Source organism: Panthera pardus, unplaced genomic scaffold, assembly GCF_024362965.1.
Source record: "Panthera pardus isolate Hobbes unplaced genomic scaffold, ASM2436296v1 HiC_scaffold_8, whole genome shotgun sequence".
Lineage (NCBI taxonomy): Eukaryota > Metazoa > Chordata > Mammalia > Carnivora > Felidae > Panthera > Panthera pardus.
This window is the reverse complement of record NW_026527013.1, coordinates 2,704,475-2,724,754: the sequence shown is the minus strand read 5'-3', so window position 1 is coordinate 2,724,754 and position 20,280 is coordinate 2,704,475. Positions and strand designations below refer to the sequence as shown.

General features: G+C 62.8%; 2 protein-coding genes across 6 annotated transcripts; one reads left to right on the top strand and one right to left on the bottom strand.

Moving 5' to 3' along the window:
• The first annotated feature begins 700 nt into the window (after positions 1-700).
• Positions 701-11,653, top strand: TBXA2R (thromboxane A2 receptor). 4 transcript variants are annotated; one of them, XR_008420559.1, is made up of 4 exons: positions 701-1,289; positions 5,550-6,394; positions 8,180-8,982; positions 9,237-9,419. XR_008420559.1 is itself a non-coding variant. In XM_019430775.2 (3 exons), exons 2-3 carry the CDS (start codon positions 5,609-5,611, stop codon positions 10,803-10,805), a joined length of 1,032 nt encoding a protein of 343 aa, XP_019286320.1. In that variant the 5' UTR covers positions 710-1,289; positions 5,550-5,608; the 3' UTR covers positions 10,806-11,653. The 4 variants fall into 4 exon arrangements, 3 of the variants coding, with proteins under 3 accessions (XP_019286320.1, XP_019286321.1, XP_019286322.1); XM_019430775.2 differs by lacking the exons at positions 8,180-8,982; positions 9,237-9,419 and adding an exon at positions 10,560-11,653 and having other exon boundaries at positions 710-1,289; XM_019430776.2 differs by lacking the exons at positions 701-1,289; positions 8,180-8,982; positions 9,237-9,419 and adding exons at positions 2,331-2,440; positions 10,560-11,653.
• A 388-nt stretch (positions 11,654-12,041) lies between these two features.
• On the bottom strand, positions 12,042-18,285 carry GIPC3 (GIPC PDZ domain containing family member 3). 2 transcript variants are annotated; one of them, XM_053898081.1, is made up of 6 exons: positions 17,900-18,266; positions 16,972-17,157; positions 16,643-16,823; positions 15,224-15,336; positions 14,808-14,902; positions 12,042-14,709 (listed from the first exon to the last, which is right to left on the bottom strand). In XM_053898081.1, the coding sequence occupies exons 1-6, from the start codon at positions 18,122-18,124 to the stop codon at positions 12,288-12,290; spliced, it is 3,222 nt and encodes a 1,073-aa protein (XP_053754056.1). In that variant the 5' UTR covers positions 18,125-18,266; the 3' UTR covers positions 12,042-12,287. The 2 variants fall into 2 exon arrangements, with proteins under 2 accessions (XP_053754056.1, XP_053754057.1); XM_053898082.1 differs by having other exon boundaries at positions 14,445-14,709; positions 14,821-14,902; positions 17,900-18,285.
• Between the last annotated feature and the right edge of the window lie 1,995 nt (positions 18,286-20,280).

Genomic DNA, 20,280 nt, shown 5'->3' with positions numbered 1-20,280 from the left:
GGCCCACTCGGGGCCTGACGTGGGGCCAGTGAGGCCCAGGGGATCCCTCCACGCCCAAGTCCTGCCCTGCACGCAGCTTCAAGGGCTCCCGGACCCCCTTCACCCACCTAAGGACCGTCTAGCACAGGCCCGTGCTGTAGCCGTCCCCAGCCTGGTCACCCTCTGTTTTTGTGGCAGAGGAGACTGTCCCAGAGCCCTGGGTCTGGGTGGGGGGGAGGGGGGGGGTCTTCAAAAGGAAGTGGACCCTGCCTGGGAGCCCACGTCTCATCCTCCCATCAGTCCTGCGGGCACCGGCCCGACAGCCTTTCCCACCTGACACTGGGGTAGGGGGTGGAGGCCAGGGGGGGAACGGACCCCCTCACTGCAGGCGGCCCTCCAGGGGCGGTCCCTTCGCTGGTTTCACTGCCATCTCCAAGCCTTTGTCCTCACAGGACCCTCCCCCCGGAATGCGGCGACCCACCACGTCCCACCGACCTGCTCCAGGAAAGCCTGTCTCAGCAGGACGCCCGTCCTCCCCTCTAAACAGACCCCCCGCATTGATTAGGTACCTACTGTGTTCCAGGCCCAGCCCCACCAGGTTCACCGGCTTAGAGCCCTGGGCCCCTCGGGGCCTGATTCTGCCGGGAGGGGGGGGTGGGGAGGGGAGGGGGACGCCCGGCCCCTCCCGATCTCGGGTGCTGCCCAGACGGTGAACAACGCGGGGCCTGGCGGCAGAAGTGCAAAGAGGGGGCCCAGCTGGGGGGGGCCCAGGCTACAGTCCCCCGAGAGGGCCCCGGCCACCGCATCCCTGTCCCTGAGCCCAGGGGGCCGAGCCGGGTCCCCAGCGGACTGGGGGGCGCCCCCTGACCCCCAACGGCCAGGCCAGGCCTGAGGGGCGTGGCCAGCGCCAGGGGGAGGGGCCGGTGAGAGACGCAGGAGAGACAGACAGGGACCGACAGGGCGCGGGCCGCTGCGCGGAGCCCCCATCCTGGGCTATTTTTAGCCCCCGCGGACCCCGCTTCCAGGCGGGGAGGACTCGGCGCCCCTCCTCCAGCCCCGGAGGACGTCGCGCAGCCGGGCGTCCTGAGCTGCCGCGCCCTCCATCCGTGCCCTGCGGAAACGGGGCAGCGCCGGGGTCCTCTGTGCGTCCCGCCCCCGGCCGTGACTCGGTTTCCCCGGGGGCCCCGGGAGGCCCGACCGCCCTGCTCCCCGCTCCGCCCTCCCCGGCCTGAGCCCGACACCCGCACGTCGGCCAGCCGGGCTGTGCGACAGGGGCGACCCCAGCGCAGGCCACGGATCGTCGTCTCCAGGTGAGGCCGGCCCGCCAGGTTAGGGGCGCGGCTGTGAGCGCGGGCAGGATGTGTCCGGAGGCCCGCCCCGCTGTGGGTGTGTCCCCCCCCCCCCCCCCCCCGACCGCCGGTCGCCAGGTGCTAGGTGTCCCCGGGCGGTGCTGAGACCAGGTCTGCGACTGGAGTGTGCCGTCGTGCCCCTGCCGTCCGCCCGGCGCCTGTCCCGGTGTGGCCCGCGACGTGCCTCTGTGTTTCCCTGGGAGCCTGCGGGGCCACTCAGGGTCCTTCGGCGCCGCAGGGAGGGTGCAAGGCGCTGGGCGTGGCTGCGAGCCCGTGTCTGTGCGTGTGTGGCCGGTCTCAGCCCACGTCGGGACCATCACTATAACTCAGTGCCCATCCTCAACCACGGCCAAGGGCCCCCAGGCCTGTCCCCTCACCTCACACCTGCCCTCTTGTGCAGGTGAGTGGCGAGCCCTGGAGAGCACCCACTGTACAGATAAGGAAACTGAGGCTCCCGGGGGCCCCTTGAGTCAGGGCGGAGGCTGGGCTCAGACCTAGTGGGGCGGGCCCTGGCGGCCCCACTTTGCACCCTCTGGGGTGGGGGCCGGCTTGGTGTCACAAACAGGAAAAGGTCCCGGAAATTAAGCCTCATGGTGTGGTGAGGGGAGGTGGGGCAGGCCTGGGGGCTGACATTGGTGTGCGGTGTCTGTGGAGGGGTCCACACCCGTGGGCCTGCGAGCCTGCGTCAGGCCCCGGGCTGGCCTGGTCCCTGAAAAGGTGACACCGTTGGTCACCTGGACGGCGCTCAGAGCACTTAGCAAATGTGCTGGGGCCACCTCAGGGCTGCCCCCGTGCGCCTGGCCGGCCAGGAGCCGACCTCTGAGCTCCCGCAGGGCAGGGAAGGCTCCCGGGCGGGGAGGGGCCTGGGTGGGAGCAGGTCGGGCCCAGAAAATCAGCCGGAATGCCAGCAGGCGGCTCAGTGTCGTGGTTCTCCCCGTTTCACAGAGGAGGGGACACTGAGGCTTTCTCCCCGTTTCACGGAGGAGGGGACACTGAGGCTTTCTCCCCGTTTCACGGAGGAGGGGACACTGAGGCTTGGCACAGTTTACCCCCCCCAGCCTGGGACTCCGGCGAGCCGGTCAGAGGTCAGCGTCGCCCCTGCGGGAGTCTGGGTGAGCCTGGGCGTGGGGACAGGAGGCCTCGCAAGCCATCGAGTCGGGGGAGAGGGGGAGAGACGTGTTGAGAGATGGCTGGCTCGGCCGACAGGAGGGGGTGGGGGAGGAGAGCCAGGGACCGACCCACAGGCAGAGGAGGGGCCTGGCGCTTGGGAACCGGAGATCGCATTCCGCAGGGGGCTGGGCATGGGAGGCCTGGTGCCTGAGGCTCTGGGGCAGCTGGAAGGAGCCGCCAGGCCTCACCCAGGTGGGCTGACCCTGGAGCCAGGAGCTGAGACGGAAGTTCTGGACCCAGGACCCAGCCACGTTCCCATCAAAGCTCTAGAACCTCAGCCCCTTGGAATTCTCGACTCGAGGCCCTGCGGGTTCTGGAAGCGGGAGCGCATCAAAGCCAAACCCCCCTGCTCTTGGGCCACGGAATCCTGAGTCTGTCTAGCGGATCTGGGCGCCAGGTCCCCCCACGAGGCACAGAAAGGAGGATGGGTTCCCCCGAAGGGCCACACGGTGCTGATTGTGGACCTCGGGCTGTGGCGAGGACAGGGCCCTGCCGTCCCCTCCCAGCCCGTCTGGGGGTGGGGGTGGGGGGAGGGGAAGGGAGGCTTTGCCAGGTGCCCCTGCGGGGCTGGCGTGGTTGCCTGGGGAACTCGGGAAGGCAGCTGTCACCAGGACCTGTCCCCGAGGGGACTGGAAACCAGAGGCTGTGGCCAGAGGGAGTCAGGCCAGTTTCCAGCCTCCCCCTGGGGCCGAGAGCTCTGGGTCACAGGTTTGTTCCCAGACACGGGAGGCGTGAGGCGGTCTCCGGATGAATCAGCAGTCGAATCGGCAGTTCACGGAGCCTCCCACGGGGGCTGGCGCTGTGGGCCCAGGAGGAGCCCCTAGCTCGCGGTCACTCCAGCCTGGGGTGAGGTCAGTGGTCGCAGGCACAGCCCAAGTCCCCGGGAATGTCCCGCAACGGTGCATTCCAGCTCTGGAGGGAGAGAGTGCCCCGTCCCGAGGGGAATCCAAATGCAGGCCAAATCTGTGACGGCAGAGCGCGCGCCCCTGCCCTGCCGCGGAGGGGAAGGTTGCGGGTCACCGCGGAAAGCCCCCCGCCGTGCTGCCCCCGCACTTCTCCCGGGGCCTCAGTGTTCCCACCGGAGGCCCCACCCCGCCGCCGAGGAGGTGGTCTGGGCGCTCAGCCTGGGAGGGAAACTCGGTGCGGGTGTCAGAAGCTGGGTAAGGAGTCGCTGAGCAGAGGGACCAGGCCAGCACAGCAGGGAACACGTGGGAAGGTGGCCGCGGCCACCACCCTGAGGGCACCCACGAGGCCCTGAGCCCTGTACTCGGACCCACTCGTTCCCGTCATCAGGCCCCTTACAGGAAGGGACGAGGCGTGCGACTAGACCAGAGTCAGTGACAGGGTAGGCAGCGAGGCCTGGACCCCGGGCCCATCTGACCCACTTGTAGGAAATGCTGTCCCTCGGGGGCGCCCGGGTGGCTCAGTCCATTGTGCGCCCGACTTCGGCTCAGGTCATGATCTCACAGTTTGTAGGTTCGAGCCCCGCGTCGGGCTCTGCGCTGACAGCTCGGAGCCTGGAGCCCGCTTCGGATTCTGTGTCTCCCTCTCTCTCTGCCCCTCCCCTGCTCATGCTCTGTCTCCCTCAAAAATATTTAAAAATTAACAAAAAAAAGAAAGAAAATCCCATCCCTTAAAGGAAATCTCCACCCCACGCCCCCCATCTGGTTATTGGCAAACCTACGAATCGTTTACACGCCTTTATACGTAACGAGACCTGGATTTACCCCCTGAGATCAACTCGGGCCAGGCTGTGGGACCTCGGACAAGAGATTTAACTAACGTGCCTCGGTTTGCCCCCTCTGCAAAATGGGTGTCACAGTAGGACCTTTGTGAGCTTTCCCTGCCCGGCCACCCCCGTACTTCCCATGTCTGCCCGCCTTCACCCGCTCTTCCCCACCCCCACCCCGGGAACCCCTGCTGCCCACACAGGGAGCCTTCCTGTCTTTTGGGGAACCGGGAGCTGTTTTTGGAATGATCTCTCAATTTATTTCTCCTTGACGTCCCCACATCTGGTGTGCTCGTCCACATTCGCAGAAGTCAGGCCCAGATGTCTCTGGTTTTGTCGCCCGGCCCCACCGCGAGGACCAGGTCCCTCTCGCTGCCATTTATAGCCCATCCCCGGGGAGTCTGTCACTGCCCATGAGCCGTGTTTCTGTTCCCAGAATGGAACCGGATTTCTGGGTTTGTTTCTTATTATGAAAACAATGCCCTGAAAACGGGGGCGGCGGGGAAGAATCCACACGATTGCAACATGTGCCAGGAAGCGTCGTCCTAAAACGCGGGAGGTGTCGGGCCCCCCGCCATGCGTGCGCGACCACTGGTGACCCAGAGGCTGACCTCAGAGCCGGCCTGGGAGCCGGGACCTCTGGCCGATGTCCAGCTGCCCTCCTCACCTTGGACGCATCCAGTCTCGCCACCCATCCTGGATTCTGCAGTCCGACAAGGGCTCAGAGGGGTGACAGGGGCTCAGAGGGGTGACAGGGGCTCAGAGGGGTGACAAGCAGGGGGCGGTGGTGCCCGGAGGGCAGAAATCATTTGCCTGGGGCCACGCCAGGGGGTGCCCGGGGCTGCCGTTCAAACCCAGGGCCTCTCTCTGGGTTCTTCTCGGACACCCAGAAAATACTAACAGGTCTCCAGGGGTCACAGAGGAGACGGCAGTGGTCCTCACCCTTGAGGGTCACGGCCACCGGGGCAGGACAGAGTTGGAGGCGGTACGGGTAGTGATACTACTGAGCGGGGAGCGAGGCAAGTCGGGGAAGGTTTCTTCAAAGAGGGGTTATTCGGGGCGCCTGGGCGGCTCGGTCAGTTGAGTGTCCGGCTTGATCTCGGCTCGTGTCGTGGTGTCACCATTCGTAGCCTCCCCTCTGCTGCCCGTGCTGTCTCTCTTTCTCTCTCTCTCTCTCTCTCAAAATAAACAAACATAAAAACAAAGAAAAGCGAAGAGGGTCATTTGGACTGGGGCGTTGAAGCCCGCGTAGGAGTTCGCCAGGCCCGCGCGGATTCAAGGGCAGCGTGGATCACCCGCGTTTCTTCTGCCTGCTCCCCCAGGTGTGCCCGAGCCGTCCCCGCCCGCCGCCCCCGGCCCGATGGGTTGGTGACCCGGCGCCATGTGGCCCAACGGCAGCGCCCCGGGGCCCTGTTTCCGGCCCACCAACATCACCCTGGAGGAGCGGCAGCTCATCGCCTCCCCCTGGTTCGCCGCCTCCTTCTGCCTCGTGGGCCTGGCGTCCAACCTGCTGGCCCTGAGCGTGCTGGCCGGTGCGCGGCAGGGCGGCTCGCACGCCCGCTCCTCCTTCCTCACCTTCCTCTGCGGCCTGGTCCTCACCGACTTCGTGGGGCTGCTGGTCACCGGCGCCATCGTGGTGGCCCAGCACGCCGTCCTCTTCGACTGGCGCGCCGTGGACCCCGGCTGCCGCCTCTGCCAGTTCATGGGCGTCGTCATGGTCTTCTTCGGCCTCTGCCCGCTGTGGCTGGGGGCCGCCATGGCCTCGGAGCGCTACCTGGGCATCACCCGGCCCTTCTCGCGGCCCGCGGCCGCCTCCGGGCGCCGCGCCTGGGCCACGGTGGGGCTGGTGTGGACCTCGGCGCTGGCGCTGGGCCTGCTGCCCCTGCTGGGCGTCGGCCGCTACACGGTGCAGTATCCCGGCTCCTGGTGCTTCCTGACGCTCGGCGCCCAGCCCGGGGACGTGGCCTTCGGCCTGCTGTTCTCGCTCCTGGGCGGCCTCTCGGTGGGGCTGTCCTTCCTGCTCAACACGATCAGCGTGGCCACTCTGTGCCACGTGTACCACGGCCAGGAGGCCGCCCAGCAGCGCCCACGGGACTGTGAGGTCGAGATGATGGCTCAGCTCACGGGCATCATGGTGGTGGCCACGATCTGCTGGATGCCGCTGCTGGTGAGTGGCGGGCGGGCGGGGGGGGGCGGGGGGGGGGTCTGCTCGGGGCTCCTGCCGCTCCTGGTGACCGGGCTCAGCCGCATGGATTTAAGGCTCCCGGTTGTCACCCGCCCGGGAAAACGTGGGCACGGACCCCAGGGTTCGGGCGTCCTTCCTCGAGGAGTTCACGAGCGGGACGCAGATAACCCCCAAGCCGGGGGCGCGACGGGGATGCCCAGGGAGGGGCTCCAGGATTCCATCTGGGGCATCGGAGAAGGCTTCCCAGGGGACGGGCGTGGGAGCCGGGGTCTTGAGGGATGAATAGGAGTTTTCTTAACAAAGCCAAGGAAGCCACTCTAGGTAGTGTTGCTGAATCATCAAACATCTCCTGAGTCTACTCCGTGCCTGGTTCTGGGCTGGAACCCAGGCCTGCCCAGGTTTTCCGAGTCGGGGAGGCTGGGCCCAAGCCCTGCGAGTGATTGGCGTAAGTTGGCCACTCGGGGTGGTTGTCTTTCCATTTCTGTTTGATCGGGACGAGTCTGGCGTCTGAAGTCAGACACGCGGTCCCCAGCCCCACGTCCCATGAGGACTTGCCGTGTGACTCTGGCTCCGGGCTCCCCTCCTCCTCCAGCCTTGCTGTCTGGTTACGGGGATCCAAAAGCGTGATGGCGAGGTCGAAATGAGCTCGCTCATTCATTCGTTCTTCCAACAAGCGTGTCACGAGCGACTCCTGTGTACAAGGCTCCGCTCTAGGCCCCGAGGACACAGCAGACATCCTGTGCTTCCGGGAGTTCTTGCCAGCGGGGCAGGCGGGCCGTGAACTTAGTCCGCTCCCTCCGCCGCTGGAGCGGGCGACTCCTGGTCTCAGGATCGTGAGTTCGAGCCCCACGTCGGGCGTAGCGATCACTTAAAAACAGAACCCCAAAAACAAACCAAAACAGGGCAACCCGCGAATGGAAAGATCGCGGATTTGTTCTTGCTTTTGCCTTGTTTTTTTTTTGTTTGTTTGTTTTGCTAGAACGTCTGGCATATGTGAACGGTTAGAGGAAAGGTACAAAGACGCATCGTATTTTGTGACACGTGCAAATGCCACGGAGTTCCCATTTCCGCCTCCAGAAATAAAGTCCTGTTGGAACACGGCCGCGCCCATTCGGTTCCATGGGGCTTTCACGCTGCAGAGCTTAGTGGCGACAGAGACCGCGTTTCGAGTGTTATACGGTCCTTTAAGAAAACGTTTGTCACCAAAGGGGACTCGGGAGTCGTTTAGCGATTCAGCGAGATTCTACCTGGGACGCCTTCCTGGTTTTTGTCTAGCAGTTAAACTCCTGTCCGTGTTTCAGAGCGCCGGCCCCAAGGGTTCAGGGCGGAGCAGGGCCCGTTCTGGGTGTCTGTCCCAAGGGATTGCAGGCTGGAGGGCAGATCCTGGTCAGGGGCCTCTTGGTGAAGGTGACATTTGAGCAAAGACATGGTAGAGGGGTAAGCCGTGTGGAGCTCTGAGGGCGAAAGCATTCCAGGCAGCGGGCGCGGCATGGGCCAAGGTCCTGAGGCAGGACCCTGCCTAGAGTGTGGGAGGAACAGCCCGGAGGCCTGTGTGGTTGGAGCAGAGTGGGGGAGGGGGAGGGAGGGAGGACGGGAGGGCGGAGAGGGGACGGGCACAGGTCGCCGAGGGCCTTGGGGGGCCGAGGGGAGAATTTGGGCTTCTACCCCGGGGGGGGGAGGGAGAAGCCCTGGAGGGACCCGACTCAGGTGCCGCCCAGTACGTGTGAGGGATGCACTAGTAATAAGTGAATACATAAGTGTTCTCAGATCCGTGAGAACAGGCCTGGGAGGGACACGCCGAGGACAGGACAAGAACACCTCCGTCAGCCAGAAGCACCGTCCTGTAACTGACGCTCCCGCGGGAACCCGTAGGTGCCCGTGGCTGGCACCCACCCCGGGAACGGGTTCCTCGCAGGCTCCCTGCTTCCCTCCCCCGGCCGAGATACACACAGCCGTCGGCCGACGAGGACCCTGCCCTCCAGCCTCCTGGCTCTTGGTAACACCCAGAAGGAGCTCCGTCCTGCTCCGAGTCGTCAGAACTGGGGCTCTGACGCTATGAATAGGAGTTCGCTCGCTAGACCGAAGGGGGAAGGCGTCCCGGGTAGAACCCCTGCCTCACGAAACAATTCCTGAGTCCCCTTTGGGGGTAAGCTTTCTCATAAAGGGCCGGGCGGGGAATATTCCAGGCACGGTCTCCGTCACAGCGACTCGGCCCGGCCCAAGGGAGCGTGAAGGCAGCCACCGACGACGGGGAAAATGCACGTGGCTTGCGCCCCTGGGCTCCGTTCGTGGACGCCGAGGTTTGAATCCCATGTCGTTTTCACGTGCCACAGATATGCTCCTTTCTATTTTTTCTCCCACTGTTCACACGCGGAAGGACATTCTCGACATAACAACAAAACCAAAGCAAAGGACAAAGCAAACAAAAGGAGGCAGAAAGACGCGGAGGGCCAGATTTGGCCCCTGACCACCCCCCGCTCTAGAGCCTCCCCTGGCTCCCATCGCCCCCCAAGACAGGCCCCCAGACGCTCCCTGCGAACTCACCTGGGGAAACTCCCACCCGCCAGCCGGTCACCGCCCCTCCCCCTCGGTCAGCTCAGGTGCCCGCTCTGGGCTCCTGCGGGCCTCACCCCTCCTCCACCGTGGCTCTGTCACCCCCACCCGCACGCTCTGACAGCCTGGCCACCATCCTGGTGGGGACTGCGGACCCACGCCGGAGGGACCCGGTGTGTCTGCCCCCAGCCTTGCCCAGCACACAGTAGGTGCTCAGGAAACAATATAAATACAAGTTTTTAAAGATTTTATTTTACTTTTATTTTTAAAGTTTGTTTATTTTGAGAGAGAGAGAGAGAGAGAGAGAGAGAGTACAAGCAGGGGAGGGCCAGAGAGAGAGGGAGACAGAGAGAATCCCAAACAGGCGCCTCACTGACAGCACGGAGCCCGATGCGGGGCTCGAACTCACGAACCGTGAGATCCTGACCTGAGCTGAAGTGGGAGGCTTAACTGACTGAGGATTTTATTTTTAAGGAATCTCTACACACAACGTGGGGCTCGAATTGCCAACCCTGAGACTGAGTCACAGGCTCTTTAGACTGAACCAGCCCCGGTGTCCCAATGTTAATATAATTTCAATATAACAGTTTATTTTAATAGAAGAATTTAACATCATGTGAATTATGATCATGCTTAACATAAATTTTCATTATAGTTACAAAATATACATTATAACTATTACATTGTTATTGAGTTATCATTTGTACCTAATTGTATCAATGATAGTTATATGATTATACTTGTAATATATATTTTAAATACTATATATTATAATTAACAGTATATTAGCTAGTCGTTGTATTATATATTTGTAAATAACTTATATGACATATGTAATATTAAACACAAATGTCAACAGTAATGAAATATACTTAAATGATTCAGTATACAAGTTTAACATAGAATTATTTAATATAAAATTGTGTCAAAATCATATAAAATATAATTACATAAAATATAAATTTCAACGCAAGATATAATTACTTAAAATAAAATATATGATATAAAAATTAAGTATTTAGGGGCGCCTGGGTGGTTCAGTCGGTGAAGCGTCTGACTCTTGGTTTCGGCTCAGGTCATGATCTCACGGTTCGTGAGTTCGAGCCCCGCGTTGGGCTCTGTGCTGATGGCTCGGAGCCTGGAGCCTGCTTGGGATTCTGTCTCTACTCCTCCCTGGCTCTCGCTCTCTCTCCCTCTCTCTCAAAATAAATAAACTTAAAAAAATTAAGGATTTCATGGGCAACTTTATAGTCCAATGTTGTATTCTACCTTTCGCACGAATCGAACAGTAACGCTGGGGCAGGAACGGTGACTCCGCCTGCTTCCCCCTCCAGGTCTCTGTTTCTTTCCCACCATTTTTAATTGTGCCCCAGAGAGAGGCAGGAAAAGCGTGCTGTCTTCTAGCTCCGTCAACTGCAGCCCAGAGAGGTCAGGCGGCTCTCCCGAGGTCACACAGCAAAGCCGGGGCACAACCAGCACTGGATCTCAGCTGCCCCCGGGGCTGGGGGGGGGGGGGTCCCGCAGGGAAGGTGCCCGTGAGGGGCCGGGCTGGGGGCCGGCGGGGTCCCTGGCTAACCGCTCTGACCCCCGGCAGGTGTTCATCGCCCAGACGGTGCTGCGCAGCCCGCCCGCCATGAGCCCGACCGGACAGCTGTCGCGAGCCACGGAGCAACGGCTGCTCATCTACCTGCGCGTGGCCACCTGGAACCAGATCCTGGACCCCTGGGTGTACATCCTGTTCCGCCGGGCCGTGATCCGGCGTCTCCACCCTCGCCTCGGCGCCCGGCCCAGGTCGCTGTCCCTGCAGCCCCAGCTCACCCAGAGGCCCACGGTGCAGTAGGACCCGGCGGGGGGACAGCCGGACGGGGCGCTCCCGAGGGTCACGGCCGGTCTCTTCGGAAGCCCCAGGAGCGGGGAGCGTCGCAAGGACCGAGACGTTGAAGGGCAGGCCTGCGGGCTGTCCTCCATCCGCCCTGGGGACTCCCTAACTCCTCCCTCCCGTCCCTTCTCCCCCCTCCCCCCAGGAAGGGTGGGCAGGCCTGTGGGGTGGGTGTCCGAGGAGATCAGACTTGCAAGCCTCCCCTTCCAGAAATCCTCCAGAAGTGGGGGCCCTTGGACCCGATACGACCTGCTTACTGGGGGGGTACCGTTGGGTCAGCTTGACGCCCCCACCCAAGAAGGCCCTGTTTAGAAAATATTGAGCACGAATAGGCAGGACACCCCCTCCCTGGCCAAAATACGTCTTAGCCCCGCCGGCCGTCTTTGTTTCCCTCTGGGTCCAGACGGCATAGATCTTCACCGACAGGCGGGCGGCCGCCTGAGCAGAGCTGGGGTGCAGGGGAAGGGGGGGGGAGGGGGCTGGGTTCTGACTCCTCACCTCCTTTCTGGAGTCTTGACTAAGCACTTTGTGGGTCCGGTCTCCTGTCATCCTACAGTCCCTGGGGTTCTGGCATTAAACCCATTCGCAGGTGAGGAAAAGAGAGGAGACAGACAGAGACAGGCAGGACTGGGACGTGAACAATTGCTACCCAGCCCCCCGCCCCCGTCCCAAGCAGGGCTCACTCCCTCACTCGGGTAGCTGCTCCCACACCACTTCAGACCCCAGGGCCTTGAACAGAAGGCACTTGGCCCACAGCAGGTGCTCAATAAACATCCATGGGAGGGACAGAGGACTGAGCCTTTACCACCCGTGTGTGTGTGTGTGTGTGTGTGTGTGTGTGCTCGTGCAGGTGCCCGAGCTCATGCACAGCGCTTGGCAAAGAGCTTGGCACAGAGTAGACGCCTGAGAAGCACCCGGTGTGGTCACGTCAGCCTCCTAAACCCTCCTGCCTGCCCCTTCCTCTGTCTTCCCAGGAACTCCCCCCAGAAATGACACATCCAGCTGCCGGGGTGGGAGGTGCCTTTATTTTACACGAGCCGAGCCCTCGAGGTACATGAGGACGGAATTCCCCTCCTGCTCCCCGTTTCTCCACCTCCACCTCCTGCCCCCCACCCCACCCCGCCCCGCCCCACCCCTGCCAGCTTTCCACTCCACAGACCTGGGATCTGCTTACAGCTCTCAGAGCCAGGCCCCGGTGAAACTAAAGCCCCTGTTTCCACTCTCCCTGCCACCGGCCCCCCTCCCCGCCCCTGCAACCTGCTGGGGGAATGAGGTCACCTGCTGCTTCCAGGGGGGACCCAGGCTGGGAGGGGCAGGAGGCAGGATGGGGGAGACCACGGAGGCCAACAGATGTCCTCCTCAAACTATAGCTCCCCTTGGTGGGGGAGGGGCTCTGATGACTCCTTGAACATGGGGGAGGGGACAGGTCCCTGAGCCAGGCATTCAGGGGCTGGGAATGCAGGAGGGGCTCCCTGGGGGCAGAACTGCTCCCTGGGGGCAGACAGATATGGTGGGTGGGGGGGACTGCTGGGGTCCGAGCTGAGGCTTGGGGAAGAGGGCTGGTTTCGGGGGGGCTGAGGGGATCTGTGGCTGAGGGGCCGGGTAGGAAGTTGCTGGGCTTTGGCTCAGGCCGGGGTCGGCCTGGGTTCCATGTACCAGATCATGGGGCCGGGGCTGAGGCCGAGAGACTGTGCTAGGGGCCAGAGTCAGGGCTCTGGGGGCTGGAGAAGTGAGACCAGCCTGGGTTCTGAGGTCAAGGCCGGGGATCTGCAGGTGGAGCCCACTTTTAGAGCTGAGCTGGATCTCTGAGCTGGTCTGGGTCCTGGAGCTGGAGCGGGTTCCCGAAACAGGCTGGGTTCTAGAACTAAGGCAAGGTCCAGAGCTGGGCTGAGTTCTTGCACGGGGCTGGGTCTCTGAGGCAGGCTGGGTCTCAGAACTGAGCTGGGTTCCAGAACTGATCAGGGTTCTGGAGTTGGGTTGGGGTCCAGAAACAGGCCGGGTTCGGGAACCGAAGTGAGTTCCAGAGCTGGGCTGTATTCTTGAACTGGTGTGGCTTCGAGAGCTGGGCTGTGTCTCAGAGTTGAACTGAATCCTGGGACTGAGCTGGGCTCTAGAACAGAGCTGGGTTTCGGGGCTGAGCTGAATCTCAGAGCTGAGCCAGGTCTCCGAGCTGGACTGAGTTCTGGAGCCAAGCTGGGCTCCAGAGCTGGGCTGAATTCTTGCACGGGGCTGGGTCTCTGAAGTGAGCTGGGTGTCAGAGCTGAGCTGGGTTCTAGAACTGATCAGGCTTCTGGAGCTGGGCTGGGTCCCAGAGCTGGGCTGGGCTCTAGCGATGAGCTGAGTTCCAGAGCTGGTCTGCTTCCCAGAGTTCAGCTCGATACCAGAGCTGCCTTGGGCCGTGGCTTGAAGCTGGCATCTAGAACTCGGCAGGGCTTCTGAGACGAGCTGAGTCCCAGAGGTCGACCGAGCTCTTGGACAAGTCTGCGTCCCACAACTGAGTCTGCTCTCAGCGCCAGACAGATTTGTGGACTTTAAGTCTGTTGCTGCATTGGTCTGGGTCCCAGGCCTAGGTAGGATGCCGGGGTTCAGCTGGATTCTGGAACTTAGCGGGGCCTCAGCCACAGACCGCCCTGGGGAGCCAGACGGGATCTCAGACGCGCCCTGTGCTCCAGAACTGAGCTGAGCTCCAGAGCTGGGTGGAGTGCCTGAGCGGGACTGAGCTCTGGAAACTGCCCAGGCTTCGAGGTCGGTCTGGGTCCCGGAGTCCGACGGTGTTCTAGAGCTGGTCTGCGTTCGGCCGTGAGAGCGGGGCTCGGCGTCGAGCCGGGCTCGGGAGGCGGGCCTTGCCTCGGGGAGGGCTGCGGTTCCAGACCTTGTGTGAATTCTGGAGACGGGCCTGGTTGTAGCACCAGGTTGGGGTGTAGAACTGGGCTCCGTCTCTGAGCTGGACTCCTCACCGGAACTGGACCGGGCCCCGGGTTGGGAGTGGGTATTTGAGGGCACTTGGGTTTTAGGCCAGGGCTGGGGTCTGGGTCTGGACCGAGGTTCAGCTTGCGTCTGGGCTCGTGAGCAGACTTGGGTTTGGGGGCCCTCTTCCAATCCTGGGCCGGTGTGGCCACTGCGGCCGGGCTGTTTCTTGAGTCTGGCCCGGGCTCCGGAACTAACGAGAGTCCCTGAACTGGACGGGGTGTCCGGGTACGGTCGGGTCACGGGGTTGTCTTGAGTTCCAGAGTCCGGTTGAGTTTTATGGCAGGGCTTGGTCAGAGATCCGGGCTGGCTTCCAGAACCGGGGTTGATCTCAGGGCTCGGCTGTGTCCTGAAACGTAGCTGGGCTCCAGAACTTGACTTGATTTCAGGGCTTGGCTTCGCGTCGGAGCCGTCTTGGGTTCTAGAAGAGGGCTGGGTTTTGGAGCTGGGTCGGGTCTCCGCACGGAGCTTGGTTCTAGAGCAAGGCTTGACCTCAGGGCTGGGCTTGTTCTCGGAACTGGTAGGGGTTCTAGAGGTGATCTCGGTCTCAGAGCTGGCCTGGGCTCTGGAGGGGGACTGGGTTTTGGAACTGGGTGGGGTCTCGGGAGTGGATTGGGTTCTAGAGAGGAGCCCAGTCTCCGAGCTGGCCTGGGCTCTGGCGCAGGGCTGGGCTTCGGGAACCGGCGGGGAGGGCCGCGGCAGGGGGCTGGGCTCTGGGCTGGGGCTGCGCTCAGCGCCGGGGCAGACTAGCCGCAGGCCTCCCTGGCCTCGCCGATGGCGGCCCACACCTCCACCACAAACTCGTCCGGGAAGGCAAACTCGCCCAAGACGGAATCTAAACGGTGCGCAAACTCTTGGACGCTCGGCGTCTTCTTGGCTGTGTCCACCATGGTGGACGCTGCGGGCCAGAGAGGAGGGGAGGTGGGTGAGGGTGCTCCCTGGGGCCCCTGCCTCCTCCCTGTGGGCTGTCCTCCCCCCAGGGTCCACCCGGCTTACCCTGGCCCCTTACCCAGCTCGGGGTCCCGAATGCCCATGTAGCTCTCCAGCAGGTCGTCGACCCTCCGGGACGCCTCCTCCTCAAACTCGGTGGGCTGGGGGGCGGGGCGGGGGGGGGGGTGGCGGACAGAGGAGCACCGCAGAGGGTCAGAAGCCCGGGGTCCCTCCAGCCCAGCCCCTCCACGGGCTCCCGCCCGTCAGGTGACAGGGGAGCGGGGCTTGGCAGGAGTCAGCGCTCTGTGTCACCGCTATTGTCCTGCCACACGACCAGGGGGCATCCTGCAGGAGGCAGGAGGTGGGGGGGGGGGGGGGCGGGGACCAGGCTGGACGAAGGGGAGGGTCTTACCCGAGGGTGCACTGAGTCAGCGGAGTGCTTGCTGTAAGAGCCCCTGGAGACTCCCGTCCCCTTCACTCACCACTTCCTCCACTGTGGCGGCCCCCCCGGAACGCAGTCGCAGGGTCTCCCTCCCGCTGGTCACTTTTGCATCCGCGGGGCATTTGCTGCTTCTGCTCCGCTGGCCAATCATATCTGCGGGGGACATGGTGGGGGAGGGGCATCTGTTCTGCGGGATCCCCGTCCGCGGATCCCTCGGAAGCTGCCCGCTGAGCCTTTCTAGAACCTTCTATCCTTCGAAGCCCTCCTTTACGTCCATGGGTGAATCTTCAGAGACCCTGCTTGAGAATCCTTTCTTCCCCCAAATCTCCCTTCTCTTTATTTTTTGTTTTTTTATGTTTTTTGTTTTTTTTTTTTAAAGAAATCTCTCTGCCCGGCACGGGGCTCAAACTCATGACCCCAAGATGGAGAGTCGTCCCCTCCACCGACTGAGCCAGCCAGACGCCCCATCTCTCCTGTTTTTAAAAAGTCTCTCTAGGGGCGCCTGGGTGGCTCCGTTAGCTAAGCGTTGTCTGACTTTTTTTTTCTTTTTTAAGCTTACGTATTTACTTAGAGAGAGAGAGAGTCCTGGCACAGAGCACAACACAGGGCCCGAACTCATGAAACCGCGGCGAGATTATGACCTGATCCGAAACCATGAGTCAGAAGCTTAACCAACTGAGCCTCCCGGGGGGGGGGGGAGCCTAGCATCCAACTTGGCATCTCCCTCTTGGCTCAGGTCACGATCTTGCAGTTCGTGGGCTCTGTGCTGACAGTGCGGACCCTGCTTGGGATCCTCTCTCCCTTTCTCTCTCTCTCTCTCTCTCTCTCTCTCTCTGCCCCTCCCCCCACCCCCCATGCTCTTTCTCTCAAAACTAAAATAAACATTAAAAAAAAGTGAGGGGGGGGAGGGGAGTCCATGAGGAAATAAGACGGGGCGCCAGGATGGAAATTGACATCCGGCTCCTTCCTCGAGAGAGTCCTCAACAGACCATCCTAAACATTCTAGAACACAGGTTTTTAACCTGGTGGTAGGGGCGGGTGGTTCCCCCACCCCCAGGTGACATTGATGTTGCCATTGGCGGCCGCCGGGTCCAAGCCGGGGGTGCTGCTCACCATCGTACAGCGCACAGGACGGCCCCCACCGCAGAGGATGATCGCGCCCAAATGTCACGGCGCTGAGGTTGAGAAACTCTCATCCCGTCCCAGTCTTCCCACCCCCACCCACACACACCTCCACCCCTCGGCTGGCTGTAACAATCTAGAAACTGCCTACCTGTGCCCGACACAGTGCCGGAAGCTCCCCGTCATGTCACCAGAGGCTTCTAGAACCTTCCATCCTGTCCCGTCGCCCCCCCCCCCCGCCCCCATCCTCCGGTGTACCGGGCCTCCAGGCAACCCACTTCTGGAAGAGCTCGTCAGCACCACCCCACCTGCCCCCGGGACCCCCGGGGGCCCTCACCGAAGGCTCTCTTGGGCTGCACCAGGCGCAGGGTGAAGGGCTGTGACTTGGGCAGCTCACGGAGCATCTTGGCCACCTCGTAGTGGCGGCAGCCGACGATGGAGTGGTCGTTGATGGCCTCGATGCTGTCGCCCACGCACACGGCCTGCATCCGGTTGATGATGCTGCCCTCCTTGATCCTCTGCAGGGACCCAGAGTCACTCTCGGGGCCGCCCCAGCCACCGACACCCCCGCCCCCAGCTCCCCAGAGCCCGGTTAGACCCGAGGGGGCCGGCGGCTCATCCCAGGTCCCGGAGCGCCCGGGGAAGCCGCCCGCCCCGCGTGGGCACCTTAATGAAGGCGTAGCCGGCCCCGTTGTCCGTGATGGTCAACCCCAGGGCGTCTTCGGTCTTCGTGACCTCCACTTCCTTGGTCTCGCCGCGCACGTGGGCAAAGATGAAATCCTCCAGCCCGATCTGGCCGCCCAGGAGTTTCTGCATATCTACTTTGTGGCTGTTGAGGGTGCAGAAGAGGATCTGTCCCGAGGGGAGGGGAAGCCCAGAGTTAGCGACAGCGCGCCTCGCCCTCCGTCTGCGCAGGACAACCAGGGGGATGCGCTCGGGAGAGGGAAACCGAGGCACGAAGAGGCTCGCCGCTGGTCTGATCACCCAGCCGCCGGGATCCCGGTCCACGGGAAAGGGCAGGGCGTGGGATCCTCAGAACGGGGTGATAGGGAGGCCCTGCGCGGGAAGAGAGCCCTCCTTCACCCCTACACGTTCAGTTATACCCCGTCGGTGCCCGGACACCCCAGACCAACTTGTTCAGGCGATTCTGAATCTGCCGGCGCCCCCTGGGGGCTACGAGCCGCACCGCCCTGCCGCCCAGCCCCTGAGCCCCGCGGCCTCCTGGAACCCCGGTCCCCAGCCGCGCGCGCCCAGGGACCACAGAGGCGCTTACCCGAGGGCTGGGGTCGCTGCGGGCTGGTTCGGCGGCGTGGGCTCCCGGACAATCTAAAGGAGCCGCTCACCCTAAAACATGCTCATTGTTTTTGCGCAGGGCGGGCTCTGCGCAGGGCTTTGAACGGAAGAGGGTCCCTGGAGCCTGGGCACCCCAGGATCTGGGAGATGCGTCTCTGAGACCCGGCGATCGGCTCCCCTCCATCGGGGGAGGAGGCGAGCCGGGGCCCCCCGGGCCGGGGGTCCGGACCCCACCCCTCTCCCCCCACCCCTCCCCGGTCAGACGGGTGGGGCGCTGGCCCCGGGGCTGCGGCGTCCTCACCTCGGTGGGCGCGATCCCGAAGGCCTCGGCGATCTTGGCGTAGAGCTCGCGGACGTTGGTGAAGCCCTCGATCCTGCCCGTGGGGCTGCCGTGCGCCAGCTGCGTGCGGAAAACCAGGCGCGGGCGGGCGCGGGGCGCGGCTGGGGGCTCGGCGGGCGACGGCGGGGGCGCGGGCGGGCGCGGGGCCTCGGGGCCCCGGGCCTCAGGGGCCGCTGCGCTCTCCATGGCCGGAGCTCGGCCACCCGGGCCACAGCCGCCGCCGGATCCGCTGCTTCCTGCAGCCTCCCCCTCCCCCGGCCCGGGGCCCGACAGCCGAGCCGCTGGGGTAAGGGGATCCGGGAATCCGAGCCGCCCGGGAAGGCGACACCGCGGGGTGCGGGGTGGGGGCGGCCCCGGGTGTCCGGGCCCTGCCAGGGCCAGCTGTGCGCTCCCGGGGGTGGGGGTGGGGGTGGGGGACCCGGATCACCAGGGAGCGTGCCGAGCGCCCAGTCTCTGCCAGGCACACTCATTTAATTCTTCCTACAAGGTGGGGGAAGACAAACCCTTGGATAACCTCAGCCACCTCCCGTCCCCGCTCAGCCACCGCCCCCCAGGGCCCCGTCCTCCCCTGGGGTAGAAGCCCAAGTCCTTCCAGAGGCCCACAAGGCCCTGCAGGACGGGCCCCAACTCCTTCCCGCCCTCCCCTCCTCCCCGTCTCCCCCTCCTCACAACGCACCCGCCAAAAGGGGGCCCCCCCGCCTTTCCTCTAATGGGCCAGGCCCGGTCCTACCCCGGGGCCTTTGCACACGCTGTTCCTACTGCCTGGAATGCCATCTCTTAGTCACCCACTGGTTCCCCCCCTCACCTTCCTCTGCCACTTGATCAAATATTGCCTCCTCCTTCCACCTCTCAATCTCTTTCCCCAGATTCTTCCCCCTGGTGCTGAGCACCAGCTGACACACCAGCTGGCCGTCCCCACAACTGGAGCGTCAGCTACGGGAGGCCGGCTGCTCTGACCTCTCTCTTCCCGGCCATATCCCGGGTGCCCAGTGCCTGGCCCGCAGCAGGCCTTCAAGCAGTCTTTGGCGAGGAAATGAAGGGACCTCCAGGTTACAGGTGGAAAAGGAGGGAAAGAGGGGCCCCCCGGGTGGCTCAGTCGGCTGAGCGTCTGGCTTTGGCTCAGGTCGTGATCTCACGGTTCCCGGGTTCGAGCCCCGTGCGGGGCTCTGTGCTGACAGCTCGGAGCCTGGAGCCCGTTCTGGATTCTGTCTCCCTCGCTCTCTGCCCCTCCCCCGCTCACGTTCTGTCTGTCTCTCTCTCGAAAATAAACGTTAAAAAATAATTAAAAGAATAAAACATTTTTAAACAATTAAAAACAACAACAACCTCACAACACTCAGTGAGAGAACCAGGCACAAAAGGCCGCATGGTGTGTGATTCCATTTACGTGAAATGACCACAACAGACAAATCCACAGGCGGAAAGTGGACTCGTTTCTGCCAGGGCCTGCGGGAGGTGGGAGGGGGGTGGTGACTGCTGAGGGGTACAGGGTTTCTTTTTTCTTTTTTTTTTTTTAATCTTTATTTATTTATTTCTTTGGAGAGCCAGAGCGCAAGCAGGGGAGGGGCGGAGAGAGAGCGAGACACAGAATCCGAAGCAGGCTCCAGGCCCGGAGCTGTCGGCACAGAGCCCGACGTGGGGCCCGAAACTCACCAGCAGTGAGATCATGACCCCAGCCGAGGCCGGGCACTCAACCCACTGAGCCACCCAGGCGCCCCAGGGTTTCTTTGGGGTGACGGAAATGTTTTCGAGTTAGAGCGTGCTGCTGATTGCACAACTCTGTAAACGCACGAGAAACCACAGAATTGCACACTCTGAAACCTTGAAAAACCGAGGAGCCCTCCCCCCTCCCCAAAACGGTACTCTTTTCTTTTCGGAAGACATACTTAGGGGCTAACAGTAGACCAAGAACCGCCCGGCAGACTGCAAATTCCGGTGGGCGTACCTGGGCCAAGAGGAGGTGGGACGAGGGACCTGGGCTGGGGAGGTGACATTATCTGCTTGTGTCCGTCTCCCGGGGCCGCCATAACAAAGCACCACGAGCTGGGTGGCTTAACAGGGATGTACTCTCTCGGTTCCGGGGGCCCGAAGTGTGAAATCAGTTTATGGGCGAGGACCATGCTCTCCCCCCCCCCGCCCCCCGCCAGTCCCCCACAGACCTCAGCAGAGGCCTCCCCTGTGCCCCAGCTTCTGGTGGTGGCCGGACCTTTCCAGCGCTTTTTGGCAGCTGTGTTTTTCCCATTTCTGCCTCGGTGGTCACGTGGCTGTCTCCCAAGTCTGTGTCCGAATCTTCATCTTCTTATAAGGACACCAGTCATATTGGCTCAGGGGTCCACCCTGCT

Coding starts and splice junctions, on each gene's coding strand:
- GIPC3 (XM_053898081.1), bottom strand. CDS start 18,124: ATGGAGAGCGCAGCGGCCCCTGAGGCCCGGGGCCCCGAGGCCCCGCGC. Junction 17,158..17,899: donor TCGGGATCGCGCCCACCGAG/GTGAGGACGCCG, acceptor CCCTCGGGACAG/ATCCTCTTCTGCACCCTCAA. Junction 16,824..16,971: donor CCGGCTACGCCTTCATTAAG/GTGCCCACGCGG, acceptor GGGTCCCTGCAG/AGGATCAAGGAGGGCAGCAT.
- TBXA2R (XM_019430775.2), top strand. CDS start 5,609: ATGTGGCCCAACGGCAGCGCCCCGGGGCCCTGTTTCCGGCCCACCAAC. Junction 6,395..10,559: donor TCTGCTGGATGCCGCTGCTG/GTGAGTGGCGGG, acceptor GACCCCCGGCAG/GTGTTCATCGCCCAGACGGT.